The sequence below is a fragment of the Xiphias gladius genome, chromosome 21 (genome assembly GCF_016859285.1).
Source record: "Xiphias gladius isolate SHS-SW01 ecotype Sanya breed wild chromosome 21, ASM1685928v1, whole genome shotgun sequence".
Taxonomy (NCBI): domain Eukaryota; kingdom Metazoa; phylum Chordata; class Actinopteri; order Istiophoriformes; family Xiphiidae; genus Xiphias; species Xiphias gladius.
The window spans coordinates 14,639,565-14,663,597 of NC_053420.1; the positions used below are offsets into that span (position 1 = coordinate 14,639,565).

Here is a 24,033-nt window from a genome sequence, read left to right on the forward strand (position 1 = left end):
AACATTATCATTCATTTGGAGTCAAGTTTCTGAGCGCCTAGTAAATGTAAGTCCAACATTCTCCTCTTTTATCTTTGTTTTTTGTCTCCTAAGGGAAACATCTGGCTCCTTAGCTGCTCAATGCTTCAGTATGTTCATCAGCTGGTTGCTAACTGTTTTTTTTGCAAAGGTAGTGTACAGTGGCTTTTTAGAGCTCTTTTACTGAAGACAACCATCTGCTGCGGCCAAAAACGACTCTATGAGAGCTGTGAGAGTGAACCAAAACATCAAAGTTGCAGCCAGACGGCTAAACAAGGAGCTGAAACTCACTATAAAGCTCTGTAAAGCTGAGGGGAGCTGCAGATTCAGGTGATAATTCTCCGTAGGTTCATCACTACCAGGGACCCCTTTCACACTGTCACATTGTTTTGACATTGTTATTTGATATATTGTTATTATAAAAATATTGATGTGGCAGTGAAGTAGCAAAGCCACAGGACAGGAAAAATACTGTATATTTTGCCAAAAATAAATAAATAAATACAAGAAAATATTCACTTTCGTGAAGTATGTGAGGGAAATTAAGCTAAAATGTTATACTTTGGTTACATTGGGAGTAATGTAAAATATCAGCAATGTGTAGGGTAGACAAGCGGCTAAAGCATTCTGTTTGTTATGAGACTTTAATTAACAAGATAGAAAAAAAAAAACCCAAATCAGTGCTTAAATCAGCAGCAAGCTTGTACGCCCTGCCCTTTGAATGTTAGCTTCCATTTTGCTACAGCGCTCTCTGGTCTGTGTCTGGTTCCCCTCTGGGAAGCTCCTGGCAAAAAAACATCCAATTCACCTTTTGTAAAGAGCAAATTGCATGGGGTGTATGTAATGTGCAGTGGAAAATTGAGTGCAACAGATACAGCAGTCAACGCAGTTTCGTATGAGATTTGAAAAGAAGAGAAAGATTTGCATCTGTGGGGTTTCATTTGAGGGAAACTACCTCTGATGTCTCTCGTCTTGTTTAAAATGGATCTGGAGTGAAGTCCGCTCGCCTGGTACTGGAAGGACAAAGGCGACTATTGATAGACAGACTCAGGTCTGTTCACAAAAGGAATGGAAAGTGGTAATGACAGAAATAAGAGTTATGCTTTGTTACTTAGTCGTATTATGTGCTGTGACTCCAGTAAGTGACTGTTCCCACTTTAATATGTATCTATAATAATAGGCCACATTTGTCTTCTCATAGTTTGAAGCTGTAAATCTTCAGCTAAATGTAAAATGTCATCTGTGTGTGTGTGTGTGTGTGTGTGTGTGTGTGTGTGTGTGTGTGTGTGTGTGCGTGCGTGCGTGCGTGCGTGCGTGCGTGCGTGCGTGTGTGTGTGTGTACGTGTTTTGTGCACGTACATTACATACAGCCTGTATTCGTTTCACACGCCCCAGGTTCCTTCAAGTGGAAGAAGCTTCCCTGTCAACCAACTCACGCCACACTGGAGATCAACTCAGCCCCTCTCAACATCAAACCAGATTTAAATGTGTGGAAAAAAGCAAAAGTGATTTGTGAAAGAAAAAAATAAAAGAAATAGAGAAAACAAAAAAAAGAAAAAGCAATAGAGAGAGGATAAGGAGAATGGGATTTAAAGTTAAACCAAAAGAGAAGAAAGGCAGTATAAACACTGTGGGCTGTATTTCTGTCGTTCCTGACTTTACACAACCCATCTTTCTCTCTCTGCCCCTCACCCATCCAGCCCCTATAGTTTGTGCCCAGTGAAGGGGCACTATCATTTACCCGCACATTAATTAGAACAGTCAGCACAGCAAACTCCACTTCACTCACCACCAGCCTCACAAATTACATTTCATGTGTTTGTTATTTACTGCTCCTCTTTAATTAGAAAAATTATTTGGAGGAGAACTCTGGAGGTGTGGTGAAATCTCTCCCTTCTGTCTAATTCTGTATATATTAATAATCACCCCTCCTCAGAGAAATCCCCACCCCTTCACAGTCTGTCTGAGATTACCGTTTAGCAAAACTTAGGTCCTCAATAACAAATACACTCATGCTAAACGCTATTCCCCCACATCAATTTTAATTATAATTTGTTAATGCAGCTGTTTCAGTTGCAAAGGAATCCTTGGAGAATGCTTTGTAAATTGGAAAGAATACAAATTAGGTTATACAGTATCTTCTGGATGTCATTTTTTCCTCAAACAAAGCTACAAAAAGACACATTTTTCTCTGCGAGGCTTAGACTTTGTTTTAGCTTGTCTTTGTGGACGTGTGAGCTGCTGCCAGTTCCTGTTGCTGCTGTTTCCTCTGCAGGATGAAAGGTTTAAGGTTCAGGTTCTTTTAATACTCAGCCAGGCCACAAAGCAGCCCTGAAGGAAGAGGAAAGAAGGACAGACAGGGAGGAAACAGGAGAGGGGGAGAGATGGAAAAGGATTTGGGCTGACAATACAGGAAGACGGAGGGAGGAGGTTGTACATGCAGATGCAGAGATGCTGGTCTGTAATGACCTCAAACTATGCAGGAAGGTGTTTGTTTATCAAATTGCTTGTTTTACAGTGTCGGTTCAACCAAAGTACAAAAAAAAACCGACATAAAAAAAAAAATTCAAATAACACCCTTAGTGTTATTTGAAAACTGCTCACAGTGAGGTCTTCAAAATACCCACCGTGACTGGAACAGCTTTTCTGGAAATACACGTTGCTGTTGAATTTTGTCACTTTTCATTTCTGCAAGCAGCACAAGGAAAATTGCCCTTGAAGTAAAAAAACTCCAGAGGACGATTAAGTAGGAAAAATGAAAGTTAAACTATCTGACAAACTATATGGCTGACTAGCACAAGAGTAAGTGAGGAAATATGTTTTGTAATTAGGGTGAACTGACCGTAAAAAGACCAGTGGTTTAGATGATACTGCCAAAGATCGTGATAACATTCCCTTTAAGATATGACTTTGGGAGATATACTTTCGGCATATTAACTCACTGAGATTCAAAACAAGCTGTATATGTCTCAGTGTTACCCTACCTGTCTACTTGAGTAACATCACTATATGTCAAAGTAGGCGGCTGAACTACACCAGTAGCACTTAGTCACTCCTTTTGAAAAGCAGAATATGTAAACACTTTATGGCGATGACAGCAATAATGGTTACAACTCTTCAAAGGGACTCCGCTGATAGCTTTAGTTCCATTACGGTTATGGATTTCATATGAGGGACCACTTGTGTTCCACTATGATATATTATAGGCCACCGTGCCTTTTTTCTGCTCTGTGTATACAGTCAAAGCATGTACCCATTTCTATAATGTTGGATTAATGCGGGGCATAAGGCGCAGATCGGTTTGGATTGCTCCTTATCACGAGTATATCAGTGTGAATAATGTGTGTATGAGCGGTTTGGGGGTGGGGTCATGGGATGGAGGTGGCGGAAGGGGGTTGAGGAATGACCTCGCGCAGGGATGCTCCATAAATCCCACTCATAATTGTTTCCCTACTTGGTGTGCAGTCTCTCTCCATAAAGGGGCAAAGCCAAGGGTGTTCTAAATGTCAGGGCAGCGGCACACTGATGAATTACCTTTTAAAGATATCAGAGAGAGGTGCATTTCATGTGAAAGATGAGCCCAACACAACGCTCGGAGGCTCTGTCCGACTATGTGAGCATATTTCCCCCCCAGGGGAAATTTGTCTTTTTATCAACTGTCCAGAGAAGTCACAGCATATCCTAACTGAATAGATCAAAGGGAATTAGTTGGCTGTGTTCTCTTATCACGGATGTGCCCGTTTTTCTCCAGAGATCACCTGCAGATGTGTGTTTCTATGTGTGTGCGTTTGCAGAGCACACACAGAGAACAGTAGAGGTGGCTCGCATGGTACTGGTTTAGTTTAAGATGGCAGCATAAACACACATTCCCTTTGGTCTGTTTTATTATTCTTGATTTAAAGATGAAGACTGACCAGCAGTTGGGAGTGAATAAAGACACGCATACACCACTGCCACCACATAGATATGGAGAAAGAATATCAAGCACATCGCAGGTGTTGAAGTCATGTATGTGTGCGGCCCTGGGCAGCGATGCGGCTGATAATCTGTTTTGCATAGCGAGCCAGAGTTGGGTTAAAACCTTGATGTTAGTCGGGGTAGCTGAGATGATGCTAGTTTTTAAACAAAGGTCACGGGATGTAGCTTCGCCCTTGGTCTGTCTGGGACAGCTATCATTACAGACCCAGTGCCTCTCCAGATAAGAGCACCCAGGACTTCACAGCACACAGGCTGCCCCCGCAGCACCCTGCGGTGATAACTCATGCTCAAAGGATAATACCTTTACACATTCATCAGATGGCTGTTCAACCACAGAGTATTGCATGGCGCAGATGAAATTGAAATGCATAGTTTGGTTGCCTGATAATCTCTGCACAAACATTAGTAAAATCTAGCCACCGGTCTCACTGAAATGAATGGGAGTCATGGGAGCAACTGCACTAAGTTTGAGAATTCATGGTCAAATAGCAGAGATACTGAGAGTCTCACTATTTTTTCCCTCTAGTTCAGTCTCTCTAGTTCTTCAGGCCATCCGGGCTCTTGTAATGTAAACACTGTGTTATGAGAGGACATACAGCTCTTTTACTTTCCAACTCTAGTTGAATGCAGTTAAGTTTGTAGCAGAAGTGTCACTGGCACACATTCTTCAAATCACCACACAACAAAAATCTAACAAACCATCAGACTGATAAGATAGAAAATATTGTTTTCCAATAAATCTGAAGATTCTGTATGTTTTACAATGATGGTGAAGCCTCGGCTGTCCTTAACTCCTCCAAATATAAAACAGTGATGAACAACTTTTTGGTCAGGCAGTTGTTCACCTACTAAGCAAAGGACAAACGTGATCTGACATTTGTTACATTATATCCAACACTTACAATAATCAATTATTTTACCTCAATCATGTCTTAGTTTCTGCCATTTTGGATTTAGCAGTTTAAAATTTGAAATTTGTTTTGAGCGTTTTTTTCTCTCCTTCTTTCATGGGCAAGAAATTGCCTTTTCAGACTGTGAAAGCAGCCGCTCATTCGTGTTGATTTCTGTGTTGCTTTCCATCAATCGTCCTTCCCCTCTCTCTGTGTTTTTATGTTTATCCCCATCTGTAGGGCTGCCTCTATCCTCCTCCATTCTTCCTTTGTGTTTTTGTCTATGAATTTTGAGAAAAACATGTTGAGGAGCTCCCCTTGGTGATGGCAGCAATTTGGCTTTCATATATTCCTATCCTCCAGACACTACTTAGTGCTATTGGTAGTGAGTGTGCGTGTGTGTGTTTGTGTGCATTTGTTTTACAGGATGCTAGAGAATAATGAAACTTTGCTTTGTTTTGAGCTACGATTTTGGAGAGTTTGGCAAGAAGGAACAGAGCTTTCAGCTGAAAAGATAAAAACAATATATTGTTTTTAGGTAATGACAGTGTGAGTGTGATTATTCGGAGGCTTTCAGCTTAGAGTTAAGGAGGTGAGCGGTGGATTCGGGAAGACTGGTTGGCATATTTCTTACCTCTAAACTGACAGTTAATCAAAGACTCAAGAGCGGTAATTGAAAAGCATGGGGAAAGTGGATAATGATCATTTATTTGTGCGAAATTCAAACGGGGGGTTGAGAAAAGCTGGACTTGATGGTTCAGAGGCTTATCTAGCTTTGGTTGGCTGAGTAATTAAATCAGAGAAACGAGCGAAGTTCTCCTCAGCTCAGCGCCTCATCTTGTTTCCTCTTTAATCAGGTGGCTATTAAACCTCTGATTGCCCTCCCCATCTTCTAACTTCAGCTTAGCTATTAAACACAGGGTGAAAGCATTTTTTGTTTGTGTGTGTGTGTGTGTGTGTGTGTGTGTGTGTGTGTGTGTGTGTGTGTGTGTGTGTGTGTGTGTGTGTGTCTGTGTGTGTGTGTGTGTGTGTGTGTGTGTGTGTGTGTGTGTGTGTGTGTGTGTGTGTGTATGTGTGGAGGCATATTGTCTCATGTTGTAAGGATAGAAAACAGTATAATCAGGATCAAAAGTGAAAGAAATAGGACAGTGAAAATAAAGTATGAGTTATGTTAGAGTGAGGTAGACAGGAAACGAGATATACTTTGATGCTGTGGTATTCTACCGCCAACAGCGGCATGTTTTCATTTCTTGTTGACTAGATGATAAATACTTCTCTCCACAACCATAAATCCATTTCACAGAGTACCGCTGACCTGTGAGATATATCTATGACCTTATGTTTTAAGTTGAAACACACACACAATGATGGGTTCAGCCACACATGCACAAGCAGACCATTTCTTTTTCTCTTTCTTGTTCACCCCTTTTTCCCCTCTTTATTCTCCCAGTCACCAAGCAGCCCTCTAATACACAGAATAGTTTGTATTTCTCTGCTATGAAAAATTCAGAAGTGGCTACTGCCTCCACATGTGGCGAGAGACATATGACCCTCCTCCAAGGTCATCTCAGATTCCTCATCTGCACTCCTCAGAGATCTCACAGATTAGACTGATGCCCTGCTCAGACGGCTACCGCTGGCCAAGCTGCCTGCATATATCCATTCTTATGTTCTAAGCTTACTGATACTGGCATGGACAAGGTTGTTCAGCAAGGAGAGCTGACTTTTGGGGTACTTGCAGAAAAAAAACCTAGTGTTTTGCACTTTAGTTATATTATATTTAGTGCTCATCACTTGAGGCTTTTATTAAAAATGATGGAAATTATCTGTTTATTTTGCATATTGAAAAAAAAAGGTGCATAAAAGATTCTAGGTGTAAATCAGATTATAAAAACTATTTTCAGCGCCTGTAGTTTAAGCATTTATTGCTTTTTAGATACATAATTAGAGGGACTATGGCAGCAGCTCATATGGAGTTGCCACCTTTCTTTCTCGTTATATAACCAGAGCCATTTACTGAGTTGTGCTTATTGCTAGAGGACCTTCTTTAACAAGAACTTGTGAAAAGTGTCCTCTTGCAGCAGAAACCTTTCGGATCCATAGGGACAGTAAAACATAGGTGAAAATCTGTGTAAACTTTATTGTCTCCTTTTGAAAAACTGAGCATTTTTTGTGTAAATAGTAAACTTGAAAACAATGAGCCCTATGCTATATTCACCAGTTCACCATTGTGTTTCTCTTTGCATGTGTTCCTACAGCCCCAGTCATCTTAAATGAGTTAAACTGGACCCAGGCTCTGGAAAGGGTCTTCATTGAAAACCGTCGGGAGGACAGCTCTCTGCGCTGGCAGGTGTTTGGCAGTGCCACAGGAGTGACACGATACTACCCAGGTAGGCCGCAGGGCACTGAGTCAACAATCTTCTTTATAACTCTGGGCAAGATAAAGTCTAAATTGGCCCAAGGGTTCCTCAGCTGCAGAACATTGGCAATCTCTTATCAGACGGCTGTACTGGTAACTCAATAGACAGAATGAAATTATGATTACTTTGATCTAATCTGATCTGAAATATCCTACAGTGCAATGTGGGGCCTTTAACTTGTTTTCTTGCTCTCTTCAGCCACTCCATGGAGGGCACCCAACAAGATCGACCTGTACGACGTCCGCAGAAGACCATGGTAAGTGCTGTCTTTATAGAGACCCCAAGGTGTGTGGTCTCAGCATACTATTAGTGTAATTCCTTTTCTTCCACTGTTGATGCCTATAGGCCATTTTTGGGCGAATAGGAAAAGAGCGACCATCATCCTCATAATTTTTGAACGATGAAGTTATTTTCAGAGGCATTTGTTTCCTAAACTTACACTCTTTACGGTCATTCACGGTGAAATACTATCACACTGTTATTGCCCTTTAACCCTTGATGTACCCTTCTTCTGAATGATGTTGCTTAGAAATTTGCTAATTTGGATCATGGTCCAAAAAAAAACAAGCCAGTCCATCTTTTAGTAAGCTATAAGAGTTGGTAGTACATTATGAACAGTTTTTGATGCCAATAGATGCTGTAAACTCTTATATAAATTTGTTATATTTCAAAGATAATTTGCTGAACTTTAAAAGTGCATTGTGTTAGTCCAGATAAGTGTTGGACAGTGCGACTGTTGGGCACCAGATGAGTCCAGCAGTGTATTGATACGACAGGTTTGTGTAGCTCAGAGTGGACAGCCTATAACCAATACAAATAGCAGCAGCAGCAGAGTAAAATTGCAACACCTGTGCTGTCAGCAGCAGCACTGTCATGCTGTCTTAAAATTGTGACAAACTGTTGTTGTGACCTGAGTACATACACATGCTTTAAACACATTTGATTTTTAATTTGTGTTACAAAGGCGACATAAACTTGTGTCCATACATTTTGCCACTGCATTTGCCTTTCATTGTTATATTGAAGACAATTTGAGGTCTTTTCATCCTCATGATCTTCGAAATTCTTTGCCCACTGTTGGAGTTAAAAGAAGTAACCTACTTACATAAAAATTTTTGAATTATTACATGTACTTACTTAACTGCACTACACTAAAATACTACTCCACAAAGGTAACCTACTGTATGAATCAATGTATCTGATAAATTTTTCTGACGATTCCTTTATAGGAATTAATTTTTATAAAGATTATAACTTTATAAAATCATCTTCCTAAACTGGCTGCTTAAGGCATGTCTGTACATTAAGATGACTTAGTGACAGTAGCCACATGTACAAAAGAAAGGCTTTAGTTCTTAAATCCAGTCTTGTGTTAAGATTCCTGTACAGTGTTTTGTTTCCGGCCCCTGTAGATCTCCTCTGGTCCTTCCAGCCTACAGCTAAATAAAGGATATTATTCAATTGAATGAGATCAAACCATTTTCCTAACCCATATTTATCTCAGTAAGTGATATTGGAGATTGCACTGTGTTTAGCTACAAGGACAAAACACACTAGGGGATAATGTTTTTGTTTATAGTGGCCACCTTTGCCTGTGGTTTTTAGTGCAACAGCTGATCCCTGTACAAAGTGCTGGGGCGGGCAAGTGTGACGGGCTGGACAGAACTAGGCTGTGTCGGGCCAAACAGCTTCCCTTCACCCACCCGCGCTAGCTTCCTGTCCAGCCTTCCACATTCAATCTACCTGCCACTGTCACATCGGCTTTGTGGCAGCCCTGCCTGTTGCCTGGTTACAGGTTGGAGTGAACTGGACATAATCATGACAGCAATGTTGATTAGACCTGACCCCGTTTTCCATCTCTGTCTCGGCCCAGCTCAGCCTGAGTGGCTTTTTGAGGTCAGGCCAGGATGTCAGATGAAGTCAATGAGTTCAGACCAAACAAATAAAACACAAACAAAAGAAAACCTTTGCATTGTGGTGAACTTTGTATGGACCTCAGGATCAAAAATGCACATTAAAATGTCGCCAAGTCTGAAAGAGAATGAATACCTGATCATGAAAAGTACATTAGACGTAAAGTCAGTCACTCATTTGATGTGTAAGTGGAGTTTAAAAAGCCCAGTCAAGGTTCAAGGTTCAATTTATTGATCCATAAAAGCATGAAAATTGAAGTGCTCCCATCTTAATCTGTTTACCAAAACAGGGGAAATAAATACCAATACCATAAAACCATAGATAAAGACAACATAAAACTACAGTTTGAAAAATTGAAATTTTTAAAAATGCTAAAAAAGAATCTAGACATCAACATAAAGCCAAAGATTAAAATAAATTAAAGTTTGCACAGTTTACATCCTTCTCAAAATGTCATATCACCTGTGGGGAAAAAGTGAGAAGAATAATCATTTAGTAGAGTCAGTTATTTTTTTCACCATGTACTGTTAATTAAAAGTATATTCAGACAACTGAGGAGTTTGACCTGTCAATCAGGTTCTTATTGGGATGGAACTTCTGCTAACATTTAGATTGTGCACAGATTTGAAGTCTTTTAACAAAAAGAAAAATGAAAAGAGATCGTCTAACACCTCAGTGTATCTGTAATCATCAGACTAACAAGGTGGTGCCTTACAATTTAATTAAGTTAACACCTGAAGAAAGTCTCCCTAGTGCTCCACTGTCATGGTAGGAAACACGAAAAATGCTGGAAAACACAAGGCGACAAGGAAAAAAACAAGGATAAAACAAGGATCCTGTCTCTGATCTGTCAGCACAATAACCGTAGTACACTCGAGTTTAATTCTCTTACACATGTTTTGACTGGGGGACTCCTCCCGGAGACAGGAAGGAACAAGGAAAGAGAAAGACAAGGGAGACTGCTGAGCAGTAGCAGCGTCTGTGACAAGGTTAGACAGAGGAAGAGGTGTATTTTTGCGCAGAGAAACACCTTGTCACCCCCCTGGTCCTCCATGTTTGTCACTGTCATTTCTGTCGAGCTTTTCCTCATGTCGGCGCCTTCGACATTTCCTGTGGCCTGTTGCTTAGCAACTTGTGCCCAGCCACGCTGAGTGGCGGGGCCGTGGCAGGGAGTGTCATGATATGTCAGGTCAGACTCGTGTGATTATAGTCTAACATGCTGTCTCCCCGACTGACATTCTCTGGAGAGGTCGGCCAATCTCACGCATTACAAAAACAGTCCACAGGGGTTAGGTAAGCCCGTTGTGTGTGCTTATGTGACTGGAGTAGATAACACCATCCATCACGCAAACAGTAACACAAGCAACCACATGAACATTAACACAAGTCGGACAAAACACAACTCATGCACCCACCTTGCGTTCCAGTAGAACTTAAATTTTAATTCTCGTTTTTTTTCAGTAAATAAATATAAACTATAATACTGCAGATATTGTACATATTTTTTCAAAAGAGAATAGAACAGAATTTCGACGTTTGTGGGAAAAGCGTCTTAGCTAGGTAAATCCTAAAACATGGTGTAACAGAAGGACAAGTGTCATAGAGTTAAGTCATATTTAGCTAAAGTATGGTAGCAACAGTTACCATAAGCTACTGGTCATACCTAACCAAAGAGGCAAAACCCCTGATGATATCATGCCGCTTGTATTCCAATTGTGAAGTGGAAGCTAGCAAGCTAGGCCAACTAGCCTCTGCTCTGAAAGTGGAAGTTAGCCTCCAATCGTTATCAGAGATTTCCAATAAATGCTACTTTCTGTTCATTTATTTCAACACCAGCTGAGTCATAGGCAGCTCCCTCACAGTCAGCGCTTTTTTTGTCCCATGTTATACAAAGTAGGAGGGTGTAACTAGCATTAGCTGATCTCTTTCCTTGATCCAGATGTGGTGATTCCAAATGACCAGACTCTCAAAATCCGTGCTAAAACTTGTGCTATAATCTCAAGACTCCACAAGTTACTCCATGATACAAATGGAGAAATGTATGGAGTATAGAGTAGCCTATAAGTGTTATATGGAGTAATAAATGAAATGCTACGAACAATTTTTAGTGGCCACCTGCATAGATATTAGACCAATTTAGTTACCAATACAGATGTACCAAAGTTTCATGCTCCCTTGAGAACACGTGGGGAATACCACGTCATTGCAGAAAAATAGATAAAAAATAATGGTACATATGCGGTACACAAATGCAAACAATACATTAATACAGACAAGATAGAAGAAACCATAAAAACATCATGTAGTGCATATTATTTAAATGTCACTTCATTTGTTAATTGCAATTGTTACCAAACAAGTACACAAGCCGAAAAAAAACACCAAGGATAAACACATACAGGCAAAAAGGACTTTACATACATGTCCAATAAATAATGTATAAGCACAGACAATCACACACTGTCACACAATATCAGCTCTTTTGCTTTCACAAAGTCAGATCACATGGGCTGATCTGCCAGATAGACAATGTAGCTTCACAAATACCAGTATACTGTAGCAACTGGAATACACAGATGCAATCGCAGGAACATGCTTCAGTGACATTTGCTTTGATGTTGTCTCCGTGATGAGTCACCCAGCGAAAGATGAGATTTAATTTGGAGAGTGAAGGTAGCCGCCAGAATTCAGAGCCAGTTCGTAGGGTACTAGACCTGTAGCTTTGCTGGGACGGACGGATGGATGGTGGCATGGCTGACCCGGCCAGAGCTGACCAGGTACACTTTTCACAAAAAAGATCGGAGGGCCGCCTGCCTCGACAGATGGGCTCTCTCCCCCGTCTGCTCGCCCACCAACAGCCCCAGGAAAATTAATGGTCCAGTCATCACACTTAATTGTCTCCAATTGCTCTGACATTAATTATTAACATTTTTCCATTATATTGTCTGTTCATGTTATCAAGGGAAGCGAAGCAGTGGGTGAAGTGAGGCAGAGGGAGAGAGAAAAGTGAAAGGACAGAGAGAGAAATAACCAGAGACAGGCATGGACTCCTGTTAGCCAAGCGTTGCAAAGATCTCATTACCTCCCAGGTTCACAACAGCATGTAGGCTATATCACATATTGATTTCTTCAAAAAGTCAATCTAACCTCTTTGTAAATATTATGACTACTAGTCAATCCTCAAAGCTGAGGCTCCGCAAAATACCATTCCTAATATCCAGAGCCCTTAGCTTCGCCTCCTCTGTTTTTTATTCTCTTCACCCCACTCGAGGCAGAAGCTGACTCAAAGAAAGACCAGTGTGTTACTGGTAAGACTGAAGTGGACACAAGGCTTTTGCAGTTTTCCTGAGAGAGTTCCAATCAAAAATGTTAGTTATATTATAGTTGGAGCCAAGATTTAGAGACACAGCAGGAGACTTTTTGTTCAGTAACAGTAACATACTAGTACTTCTCTTCTAATAATTGTTCCAATCTGCATGACTAATTCAATATTCTGTACTTATTTCAGCAAGGAAAGTGGGGGAAAGACTAAGCATAGAATTTTGTGTGTTCGTCTTTGGCACAACCAAAAGTATGGAAATGTGAATGTTGGTACCAACATTTCCAATAATCAACAGAAAGTGGAATAAATAAACGGCAGACAACATCTCTTTCTCCTGCAGGCTCTCTGGGAGACGTCCTCCTATATTTTTTTATCTTAATTCAATCTTTATTCGCCTGCCACATCCACAGGAGCACTAAGGGAGCAGCAGTCCATAAAATAATAAGCCCATCAGCACAACACAAATCCACACACACTTGGGAGCATGCACACAAACACATACACACACATATGCAGTTTCTCTGTTTTTTATATAGTCCTCCCATTATGGTATGGTTAGTCTGCTTACATCTACTGTACATGATGCATGTATATCAGAGCTCACGCTGTGAAGAAAACACACACATTATAGTGGAAAAACACACACAGTACATAAGGTACTGTATATACATCCCACTCATTATGTACTGCATATGCATTGTACAACGCAGCCCATAAAAATAGTTCACAACAGACAACAGTGAAACTTGAACACACTCATGGACGACTGCCAACACACACAACTCCAAACATACAGTAAGCTTTCCATCGCACTTGCTGTAACACAATGTAATGAGCCCAAGTCACTCCATGTATCATGCTACATGTATCTGTTGCATGATTCTGAGATGTATGTAGTAGATAATTCCTACAATTTAAATGTAATGCACACCACTTTGTGGAATGGGTCAGGGTGCATAAACACAATCTCCAGAGAGAGTTAGCCCCCCGGCACAGTTAATGTATTGATTTTACAACGCTGCGCCATGATAAAACTATTTCATGAATTCCAATGAGACTGCTTTACCAGACTGCTGCAAAAGAAGTGAAATACAATCACCACGACGAAGAATGTGTCATTGTGTTCATTGCTTGTATAATGCATTTCTTTTAGATTTATGGGGGTGTGTGGGAGGGTTGTAAGGGTGGTGTGGCTGTGAATGCTACCACTTTAATCTCCTCTCATTTAGAGCGATGCCTCGTTCCACATCAGTTTAAAGAGAACATGTCTAATACACACACATATAAGACTTTATCATGATTGTACATATTGGCACGTACGCATTTGTGATGGTATGAACACGTTTATTTCATGACATACATGATGTATGTTATGGCTTTCTTGTCTTAGTATACAAGTATACAAGTCACCACTACTGCTGTGGCCCAACTTTTCGATTTATTTAGTTAATAATATATCACAATATGAAGATAAAAAACAATGGCCACTTAAACTTAACCAATTACTTGTTGTTTGCAATTAGCTATTAACTCAAATTACTTCTATTACAGTCTGTGATATATTGCAGAACTCAATACTTTGCTTAAGGGCCCTCACTTACAATTATTTCCCTCATCGATTCAATTAATCTGCGAATTCTGTTTTTGATGAATCAGTTAGTCTATAAGAAATTAAAGAAAATAGTGCTCCTCACAAGTTCTCTGAGGTAAAGGTGATGTCTACATATTGACTGTTTCGTTCATCCAACAGTCCAAAACAAGAAAGGATCCAATTTACAACAACGTAGAAACAGAGAAAAGCAGTAAATTATCACGTTTGAGAGGTTGGAACCAGCAAAGGTTTTACGTTTTTTGATAAATGACTTAATCAGTATCCAAAATTGATTTCATAAAATTTCTGTCTATTGAATGATATCTGCCATAAAAAAAACAATAAGTAATTTCAAGCAATCAAAACAGATGTAAATGCAGAAAATGCTGTGTCACAGTGTTGTTCTTACTATATGTAAAATCGATGCTGCTTGTAGGGGTGTAACAACTATTAGATATTAGAAGACCTGATCATTTGTACAAGGCCCAAAGGCACTTTGTGAGTGATACATTTGAATTTATATTTTACAGTAAAAGAAACAGTGCCGTGTCAGTTAAAGATAAGAGAAAAAGAAATTCTTTCCTCATTGAAACGTATCTCTTCGTTGTGGTCTTAAAGGCTTTGAGGTTTTATTGTATCTGTTATGGTTTAGGTCATTATAAGGACTAAGAAACCAAATTTTTGTTTTATGTTTGTATGTTTGTTTTAGTTTTATAGTAGACCTTAGCTGGACCTTGTAAACTCACTCTGAAATATTTTGGTTCACCACCAGGCAGTTGCACTCGCATTGCCAACAAAGTAGATACAGGTAGTTTGGTATTTCATACACTAATTTATGAGATGTGAGATCTGATGTAAATACCTGTAGATGATGGACAGGCATACACAGGCTGAATTAAAGAGGAGTTGGACGTGGAAGGAGAACTTTCACATTAGTGTATCTTCTGTAATGAGTTACTCAGAGTGAACCAGATCTGACTCATCCTGATATGTAAATACACTAGTGACGTCGTAATAAAATGTTCTCACTAGTTATGATGATTCAGCACCAGTGGTCAGATGCTTACCATAACTTTCAGTGAGTGCACAGAGAGGTCATAGGCTGATATGTTGAGTCTACCAGCTGATGGCTGGTGGTTGTGTCGCTGTGGGGTAGAATGGGCGATGGGGCTCAGTTCAGCACCAGCCAGGCCCATCTGGTTGTCACCTGGCCCTGGCACGCAGGAGAATGGGTAATGACAGGGAAAGAATGGCATCAGTGGGCAGGAGCTGAGATGTAATTACTGACTGGAATCCATGCAGAAACAACACATCTGGATCCACGAATCAAAATGTGGAGAAAAACACTGATACCAGTTCATGTATTTTTTTCCTGTCAGAACCGTAGAACTGCATATCAGCCTGGAGACTAAAAAATCCTTGACTCCATCTTGCTTCCTCTGATCCTGATGTTCTCTACTCAGAGGCATGTAGGAAAATGCAATTGTACTTCAGGGAATGGAAAGGGAGAGAAAAGAGAGCGGTGCTGATACACCAAGACAATCTGCGGGGAAGATCAGCCATGGTAGCACTCTAGCTTCAGTGCTGAGTGACGCTATTCTGGCTCATGTGTTACTGTTCTCTACTCCATCACTGCTCACACATTCCTCTTAAACCCCATTACTGCTGATCAATGCTGCCTCTTTCACAGTTAGAGAGAAATGATCTGCTTGAAAGTGATATTTTCTCTGCAGATTTTAGGGCCAAAGTTTACACAGTCTACCATTGTGAGATTTTACACTGTGAGATGACCCATAATGACTGAGTAATAGAAGTCTGCATTGCCGTATAATTAACATTTAGCTGCTTCAAAATAACTTGAAGTCCCATTAAAGGACCATTCTCCTCTATGAGAAATAGACTGACCAGAGAAGTTAATGAAATCCTGCAGTTAGTCTGCAGGCATCAGCTGTCACCAAATGACCCTCCTTCAATCTCCAGACGGGGTGTCTCCGTCCGTGAGCCTGAGGCAGTGGAGACGTGGGCCACATTCTGACTGAGTTGCCGTCCTGCATCGATGATCGCTTTCACAAACCCCATCCGCTCAAAAGAAAGAAGCCGCCACTGTGTGGAGTCTCAGATCTCTCCTCCTCTCCCTCTCACTCCCTCAAATTAAGATTTCAGTAATTAAATTGATAAAAGTCATGCATGCCAATATGCCTCATGGTTCCAGACCTGATTTCATACGCCACACAGTTGTGGAAAGCTGCGTAAGTTCTACCTTTGATGTGGCATTCTTTATTATTGAAAATAATTGGATTCCCCCCCTCCTCCCTCACACGCATTTTGCCCATGTTCACTCTGGGCCTGCTCAGTTAATCGACCTCTTGCGAGGCAGTGCTGGTGCCGAGTCCCTGCTCCATCTGGGGGTTTTCAAGGCAGCTTTTCAGCAGAGTGGGGTCCAGGTTGTGTCTGAAAAACAGATTTGAGCAGCCCAGGCAGTGTGCTGAGGGACGTCACTTAAACACGGGTCAGGGGTCGTTCTGCAGGTTGGAGTGGCGCCTGCCAGTGAGTGGGAGCGCTGAGACTTGTGGCAGCAGTGGTGGAGCCTACCGGGGCTCTGTTGCTCTACCTCCATATCAGCTTGGCCGAGCATAAGAAAAGAGCCTCTCTGGCCCACAGGCAGCTGGCTTCTCTCCACACTCAGCGGAACAGCTGATAATCAGCAGAAAGCGACCCCTGATGATTACTCTGCCTCTGCCTAAGACGGCTGCTATATGCTTGCCTGCTCTCTCCTCAGAATGTCAAACTGGTACTCATATTTGAACCCCAACCCAGTGTGCCAAAGAAAAGTGTATAATGTCCATCAAAGTCAGCTCTCTTTCTATCAGGGGTAAATGGGAATTTAATTGCCACTGGAACAGAATGAGGGAATTTTTATTTTTTCTCTGTATATCAACCACAATCAACTGTGGACAGACGTGACGTGTGAGTCTCTTCCAGGACGCAAGTTACCTAGACCTGCTAGGTTAGTTCTATCTCTGCTTTGTTGACTTTCGCTGTGCCGTGGCTGACACGCACCCAGAAGAGCCCCATTTTAGGAGTTTTTTATGCAACAGAAGCATAATGGTCTTAAGAACCTTTGCCTCCCACCGACAAAGGGACCGCCAGAGTAAATAATGTGTTTGACGCCCAAATGATGAGTCAACAAAGGAACAGAACATCAGCTATCTTACTTTACGGACAGCACTTAGCTCAGCCCAGACTCGCAACGGCACAGGTTAACACCACTCAGGCTGCTCCTTGACAAGTTTATATAATTTTCAAGTGACTGAACTTAAGCCATATTAGACTGTAGGAGTCACCATAGCCCTACTATAAAAAAACCTATGTTATTAAGTCATTTGTGCTCATTTTAAGTCCTAAAATAATTTGTTTTCCATTTAAATTCTTATGCGAGTGGGTACTTCTAAACAATTATCAGTATCCTAAACATCATTTAACGCAGTCTAAGGTAGGTCACTTCACTACAACAAACTGACACTTAATTCGGTAAAACCTATTTGAACATGTTGATTGGTATTGGAAATAGGATGTGCCAACCTATATGCAGAATTTTAAAGACAGCTTGACTTTTAATGGGTTAAACGCCATTGAGCGATTTGTTAATTTAATTAAACTTCACCTGAAACGAACATCAACAGGTCTTCGCCTCAGTTTATGGTGGTCTACAACTGATATAAATGATGTCCGATTTTCAAAACAGAAACAAGAAACTAGCTAGATTCTAAAACAAATATTAAGCATAATGTTAATATCTGAATATCAAAAGCATTTTCAAACACATAACACATAGGAAAGATCAGCTGTTGTCATTGGGTCATAGGTATTCTTTAAAAACTGTATGAAAGTCTGTGTTAATATAAAGTATGTTAATTTTTATACCTTTTAGACTGAGTACTAGGATTGTTAAAAAGGCTGTTTTTACAGTGAGGGCTTGTGTGGTTAGGAGGTTGTACAGTCTGGTGCAGGCTATTGTCGTGAATATATTATTGTATACTTAGACCATAAACCAGCAATTACTTTGGCTTATGCAGTAATTATTAAGAGTAGGCATTGTTATTCAGAGTAGAGGAGTATCTCTAATGAAGTCAGCTGACAGTAGCTGTTGCCAACACTAAAGTATATAGTACAACTTATTAACTCTTCTAAGCACATAAGCCTTTTCTGTATTCTGTAGCTTAAGTGGGCTCAGCCATGGTCGCTTCTTATTATCATGGCTCAGCTCATTGTGACTTTGGCTTCTTTCTTTAGTGCAATTCATAAAGATTATGGAAACCGTTTAAAGCTCATTCTTTGTGTCTTTTGTACAGGTATATCCAAGGTGCATCGTCTCCAAAGGACATGGTCATCATTGTGGATGTGTGAGTATCCCACTGCCTCCTCTTTCAAAATTTACACCCTGGCTCCAGCATGCATCTCCTTCAAAGGGCATTAGTGCCACCTGTTGGTCTGAGGAAGGCCTAAAGTTAGAGGAAGATGGTTGCTCCTCATCCACTTGCACTTGCCATTGCGTAACTGCCTTAAAACATACAGATACTACTTTGAATGCATGTCCAAATATAGAGAATTATGTCAGAGGATGAAACTGTTGATGAAACCACTCCCTGATAACTTTGAAAAAGTGATATGACCAGAAAAAACATGTTTTCATATATGAAGCTCCCAAGATTCAAACCTTTTTTTCCTATATTTGAGCCTCTAATTGCCTTGTTGCTTCTTTGCTGCAGGAGCGGAAGTGTCAGCGGACTCACTCTGAAGCTCATGAAAACCTCCGTTGTGGAGATGCTGGACACTCTGTCAGACGATGACTATGTGAATGTGGCCAGGGTAAGTGAAAGTTTGCAGATTATGATTTGCAATTAATCATTACAAATCACTCCTGAAAACAACGATAACACAAATATTTGTTGTATTCATTAAGCAGGTGCTAATCAAGCAAGGAGTCAGTAAACGGCACACTGTGCTCATACTGCTCCCAGTTGTTTGCTTGCAATGGAAACACTGCACTTCCCTCATTACAATGTATTTGCTCTCCCTGCATCACCGTTGTCCATGTGGGATTTTGCCTGTCTGTCTCTTTCACTCTCTGCTGTTTACTAGGCTTTCTATTAGGAATAATGTTTAGGGGAATATTAACGTTATCCTGTATTGTAGGACAGATAACACACACGTCCACACGCTTGGTGTGGTGGCTCTTTTTGGAGACTTCCTTCAGTAATCCTTCATAATCCATTGCTCCTAGCCACTGTATGCTTCTAAATCCCAGCTCTAAGAGCAAGAAAATGAGCATGGTAATCTGGATGGGAACGCATCTGATTTTCACCCCATGAAAAAAGTGAAGGCTTACAAAAGCTTGCTGTGAATTATTTGCAGACACAAAATATTAATAACTAAAAATTAACTGAAAATAATCATCAGACAACAGCTCTCGAGTCCATTTGCTTCAGTACACTTCTTAATGACTGACTGTGGCCTCACTTCTGTAATGGCAATATAATTAGTTACAATAATATAGATTTTATTTCAAAGTACTTTTTTATTTTTATTCGTTATAGGGGTTTTTTTCTAATCCTGTTTCACAACCTTTGTATATCACAACATTTTTATGGAGATGTGATACTAAGAAGTAACGGAATGATGATTGTTGAACATGTGATTCTGAATACTTTTGTGTCTTTAATTTATTTGGCTGTTAATTTAAATATGAGACAACACAAACCCATGAGAAAATGTCAGCTTTTCGCACACATACCGTTTTACATCAATCTGGTCTGAAAATGTCAGTAGATTTTGAAGTTGACCTTCAAAAAGAAACAATATTTGAAACCTGCTATTACAGACGTTGCTTCCAATATTGTAATCAAGTATAGACACTGCGCGCAAGAAGAAATATATATGCCACACACACACACACAAATGCACACACGCACGCACACGTTTAGGCTAATTTGGTGGATGAGATTAGACAGATGATATTACCTTGGCTGGGTTTCTGTTCAGTGGTTTGCACTGGTGTTTCAGGTGCACCTGTTCTTTGTGTGGAAAGTTGTAATTACCAGTGTTTACTGCCAGCTAGAGAGCGACAGGGCAGCTTATATCTGCACACACTCACGTCTGCATCCTGCTTCCATGAACTACGCACACATATAATAGAGGAAACACAGAAGCACACAACAGTTGAATACAAACTTAAAATCTGGGGGTATTTTTGTCGGGAAAAGCTAGTCAACATGTATGGTATGTTCATTTGTGTCTTTTTATTCCCCCCTCTAGTTCAATGAGAAGGCCGATGCTGTTGTTCCTTGCTTCAGGACTTTGGTCCAAGCCAATGTTCGCAACAAAAAGATCTTCAAGGAGGCTGTCATGCATATGCAAGCCAAAGGAACTACAGATTACAAGTCTGGCTTCACATTTGCCTTTGAACAGCTTCTCAATGTAAGAGCCAACAAGCCTTTCAGGGTAGGGCAATGCAAGGGTGGATGTTTGTCTGTGGCTGACAAATTGTGCACTTCCAGAGAGTCTTAGATAACATACTGGAGCCATGGACTGTAGCTCCTGTACATTCTGCCACAGTTACTGTCAAATCCAATTAATAAAACTGAATTTACAGTGATAAAACAGTGCTGACAGTGAGAGGTTCAGGTTTGTACAAGACATTTCCAGAGTTCTGTCATTGTCGAAGATTGGTCTGATCATAGCTGCTGTTGCGATGGAGTGACGCTAGCGTTAGCAGCAGCCAACACAGTGGTGAGGACTGTCAGCAGCGGGCGGCCATGTGCTCTCAACACAGGTGCTGCCTCAGCTCAGTATGCTGCTGTGTATTTTAGGAGGCTGCCACCCTAATGGGCTCTGATCGGATGATTGATGAGCGCAGCCCAGAGGAGATCAGCCGCAGACACTTTATATTCCTCTGGTGGGGTTTGAGGCATAGAGCCAAGTGCCGGCTGCACCCCCTCCCCTTCTCTTTTCAAGCAGAATGAGAAATAAAAAGGCCCCTTTAATCGCGGTCTGTGGCGCACTCACTCCCATGATTGGTGGCAGAAGCACAATAAAAATATGTAATTGTAGCAATATTATTTATCTTTATTAGAATCTTGTCAGATTGACATGCCGCTGGCCTGCAAATCAATGGCAGCTGCTGTGCAGACAGGCGGGGTGGGTTGTATCAGAGCTGAATACTAAAAAGTAGTGCCTGGCTATGAGCATATAGTGCTTTAAAGCTTGTGAAAGTGATTCTGACACAATCCAATTTATCGCTAGAATATTGTTGTATACTTCAAATGAAATCCAAAAATTATGATAATATGAGGTACCGTGTGCCTACTAACTGGGAAATTTGTAAATCTAGATGAAAAAGTAAGACTAAAAGCTGAGAGCAGATTAGAATGAGTTGGGACATTTGGGTCCAATATATTCCCATGAAGAGGTCCCATTTTACAAACTAGCTTTAAGTCGGAGGTGAGATCTATGAGGTGAATCTACCAAGACACCGTCTCTACAGTACCATGGCTTCTGTCCCATCTTTGAAATAAGGAGTTTTAGCTGTTTGCAGTGCCCTAAAATAATAATTCTAGACACTGTAAACATAACCACCACAATAACTGAAAATATACAGTTTGATTTATTTGTTACTTGCTATTTGAGCCCTAGTAAGTTTTAAATCAGGAGTCAAAGAGATGTCTGATTAAAATACAAGTAACACTTTAAACTTTTACTATGTACTGCTTATAAATGCTAAATAGCAGGGATTAAAAGTGTCACAATAATATCTATGTAATACCTCGTATTTTGTGAACATCCACTTTGTTTCTTTGACATATTTATCACATTACCATACTGTTTTGTACGATGTTCTAGCCTGACCACCTTCCCCATTTATTCTTGCATTTTCCCTAACCTGTCTCCCTTCTTCTTTCCCTTTCATTGCTCTTCTCGCCTCCCTCTTCTCTCTTCATGTGCCACAGGAGAGCAGCGCCCCGAGGGCCAACTGCAATAAGATGATAATGATGTTTACAGATGGTGGGGAGGATCGTGCACAGGAAATCTTTGAGAAGTACAACTGGCCCAACAAAACAGTGAGTCTGTCCCCATAAGGCTATTATCTTTTCATCTACTCGCTTTGCCAGCCCAAGATATCAAGCATGTCCAGAAACTGTCTTAGCGGGGCCTTTTCTCTCCCCGTCTGCCACTGTTTTCTGCTGACATTGTCTAGTTATAGCAAAGGAAGTTGTGTTAGTTAGTCTGTCAGACATGCCAAGCACTCCAATCTTTGCACATAACATCCTCTCCAAGCTTTCTTCACTTCCATTTTGGCTGTTCGGATTCAGGCTTTTTCCTCTTGTGATTCATCTTTTTATTCTTCAACTCTGTCCCCCCTCTCTTGGTCTGTTTCTCTTTCCCTCTCTCTTCCTCTATCTCTTTTATTGTTTTGCTGCTGGTGTTAACAGCTCTGACCTGCTGACTAATTAGCCACTTTATCATCAGAGCCTATAAAATTACAGCCAAAAGATACTGAGTCTGTGTCTTTGTTCCAGTCTTGTTCTCACTCCCACCCCTTCTTTCACCCAGTTCACAGCCTTATCAATATTTATTCTGGTATCCATTTCTATCGAGTTCTCTCATGACGGCTCCTGTCATACAGGAATAATCTGCAGTTTGACAACACTCTCACTGCAGTCTTGTGTTCGAGACAGTTGTGCGAGTTGACTACGAGGCCAATCTAATCATAGTCAAGATTTGTGTCTCGTAGTTCTCACATGACAGTGAACTTATCACCATCCAGAAGGAGGTTTGTTGGGTATTGTTTTGCTCAAGTAGCCGTCTCTGCAGGAGCTTTGGTTTTTGGCTGTTTTAATTCTGTCTCTTTATTATCCTAGTATTTCCTTCAAATGATTAATGTCTTTTGTCCTCTCTGTCTCTCTGCATTTGTCGTTTTCTCCATCCAGGTTCGTGTCTTCACCTTCTCTGTTGGGCAACATAATTATGACGTCACCCCTTTGCAGTGGATAGCTTGTGCCAATAAAGGTAAGTGGATAAGATGTTTCTACTGCAGCACGTTTGTATTTAAAATATGCAAGAGAGATAAGAGGTGGAGAAGGGATTTCATAGATGGACACATTTTTCATCGTACTTAACATCATCTGGATGTTCTTGAACAATATAGTGCACGGTAAAATTAAAGGAACTACCAGCAAGAATGTATTTGTAGAGGATTCTTGTGACTGACATGGTATTTACCCTCCACCCTTGTTATTTGACTGTCCCCATTCTGAATGTGAAATTCATGCACAATATAGTGCCCTCAGAAATTCCAACGATGGAACGAAATTTGTCAATGACATTTACGCTACTCTTTATTAACAACCCCACAATGCAATATGTCACATTTTATATATGCAAAAATGACAGTTGAACAACACTATACCTTTAAGTGATGATACAAAATGATGATGATTAATAAGGGTCTGAAATCTGCTCACTAACACTGCTCACTATATTGACCAAACTTTTGCATGTCTGTTATATGGGGAGTGAACAAGGGAGGGATACTGAAAAGAGCCCCAGTCTTGTCATTCTTAAGTAGGAAATGGAAAGCCTAATCAGTCTTTAAAGAAGAGCTATAAATTACAGTTTTGCATTAGATTTTTATGAGAACACTTTTGCCGAGGCCAAGAGTACACAACAGTGCATGTGTGGTCTTCTTATTGCTTTAAAGAGCCTCATGTTGACCCTTTAGGCCCCTTTCCATAACCAGAAATAAAAAAATAAATGAATAAATCTAAAAGTTTTCTGTACCCCATTATCCTGTTCATGGTCAAAAGGGGAAGTGATGTATAGATGTACTCCAGGACACTGTGA

The 24,033-nt window shown here is 40.6% G+C and overlaps 1 protein-coding gene across 3 annotated transcripts in view; it reads left to right on the forward strand.

Moving 5' to 3' along the window:
- cacna2d2a (calcium channel, voltage-dependent, alpha 2/delta subunit 2a) overlaps positions 1–24,033 on the forward strand; it is a 144,809-nt gene that overhangs the window by 98,076 nt on the left and 22,700 nt on the right. For all 3 annotated transcript variants that reach the window (XM_040158697.1, XM_040158698.1, XM_040158699.1), the window contains exons 7-13: positions 7,145–7,276; positions 7,505–7,562; positions 18,486–18,536; positions 18,903–19,002; positions 20,449–20,610; positions 22,140–22,250; positions 23,121–23,199. In XM_040158697.1, coding sequence (XP_040014631.1) covers positions 7,145–7,276; positions 7,505–7,562; positions 18,486–18,536; positions 18,903–19,002; positions 20,449–20,610; positions 22,140–22,250; positions 23,121–23,199 — 693 coding nt within the window. The remainder of the gene's footprint in view (positions 1–7,144; positions 7,277–7,504; positions 7,563–18,485; positions 18,537–18,902; positions 19,003–20,448; positions 20,611–22,139; positions 22,251–23,120; positions 23,200–24,033) is intronic.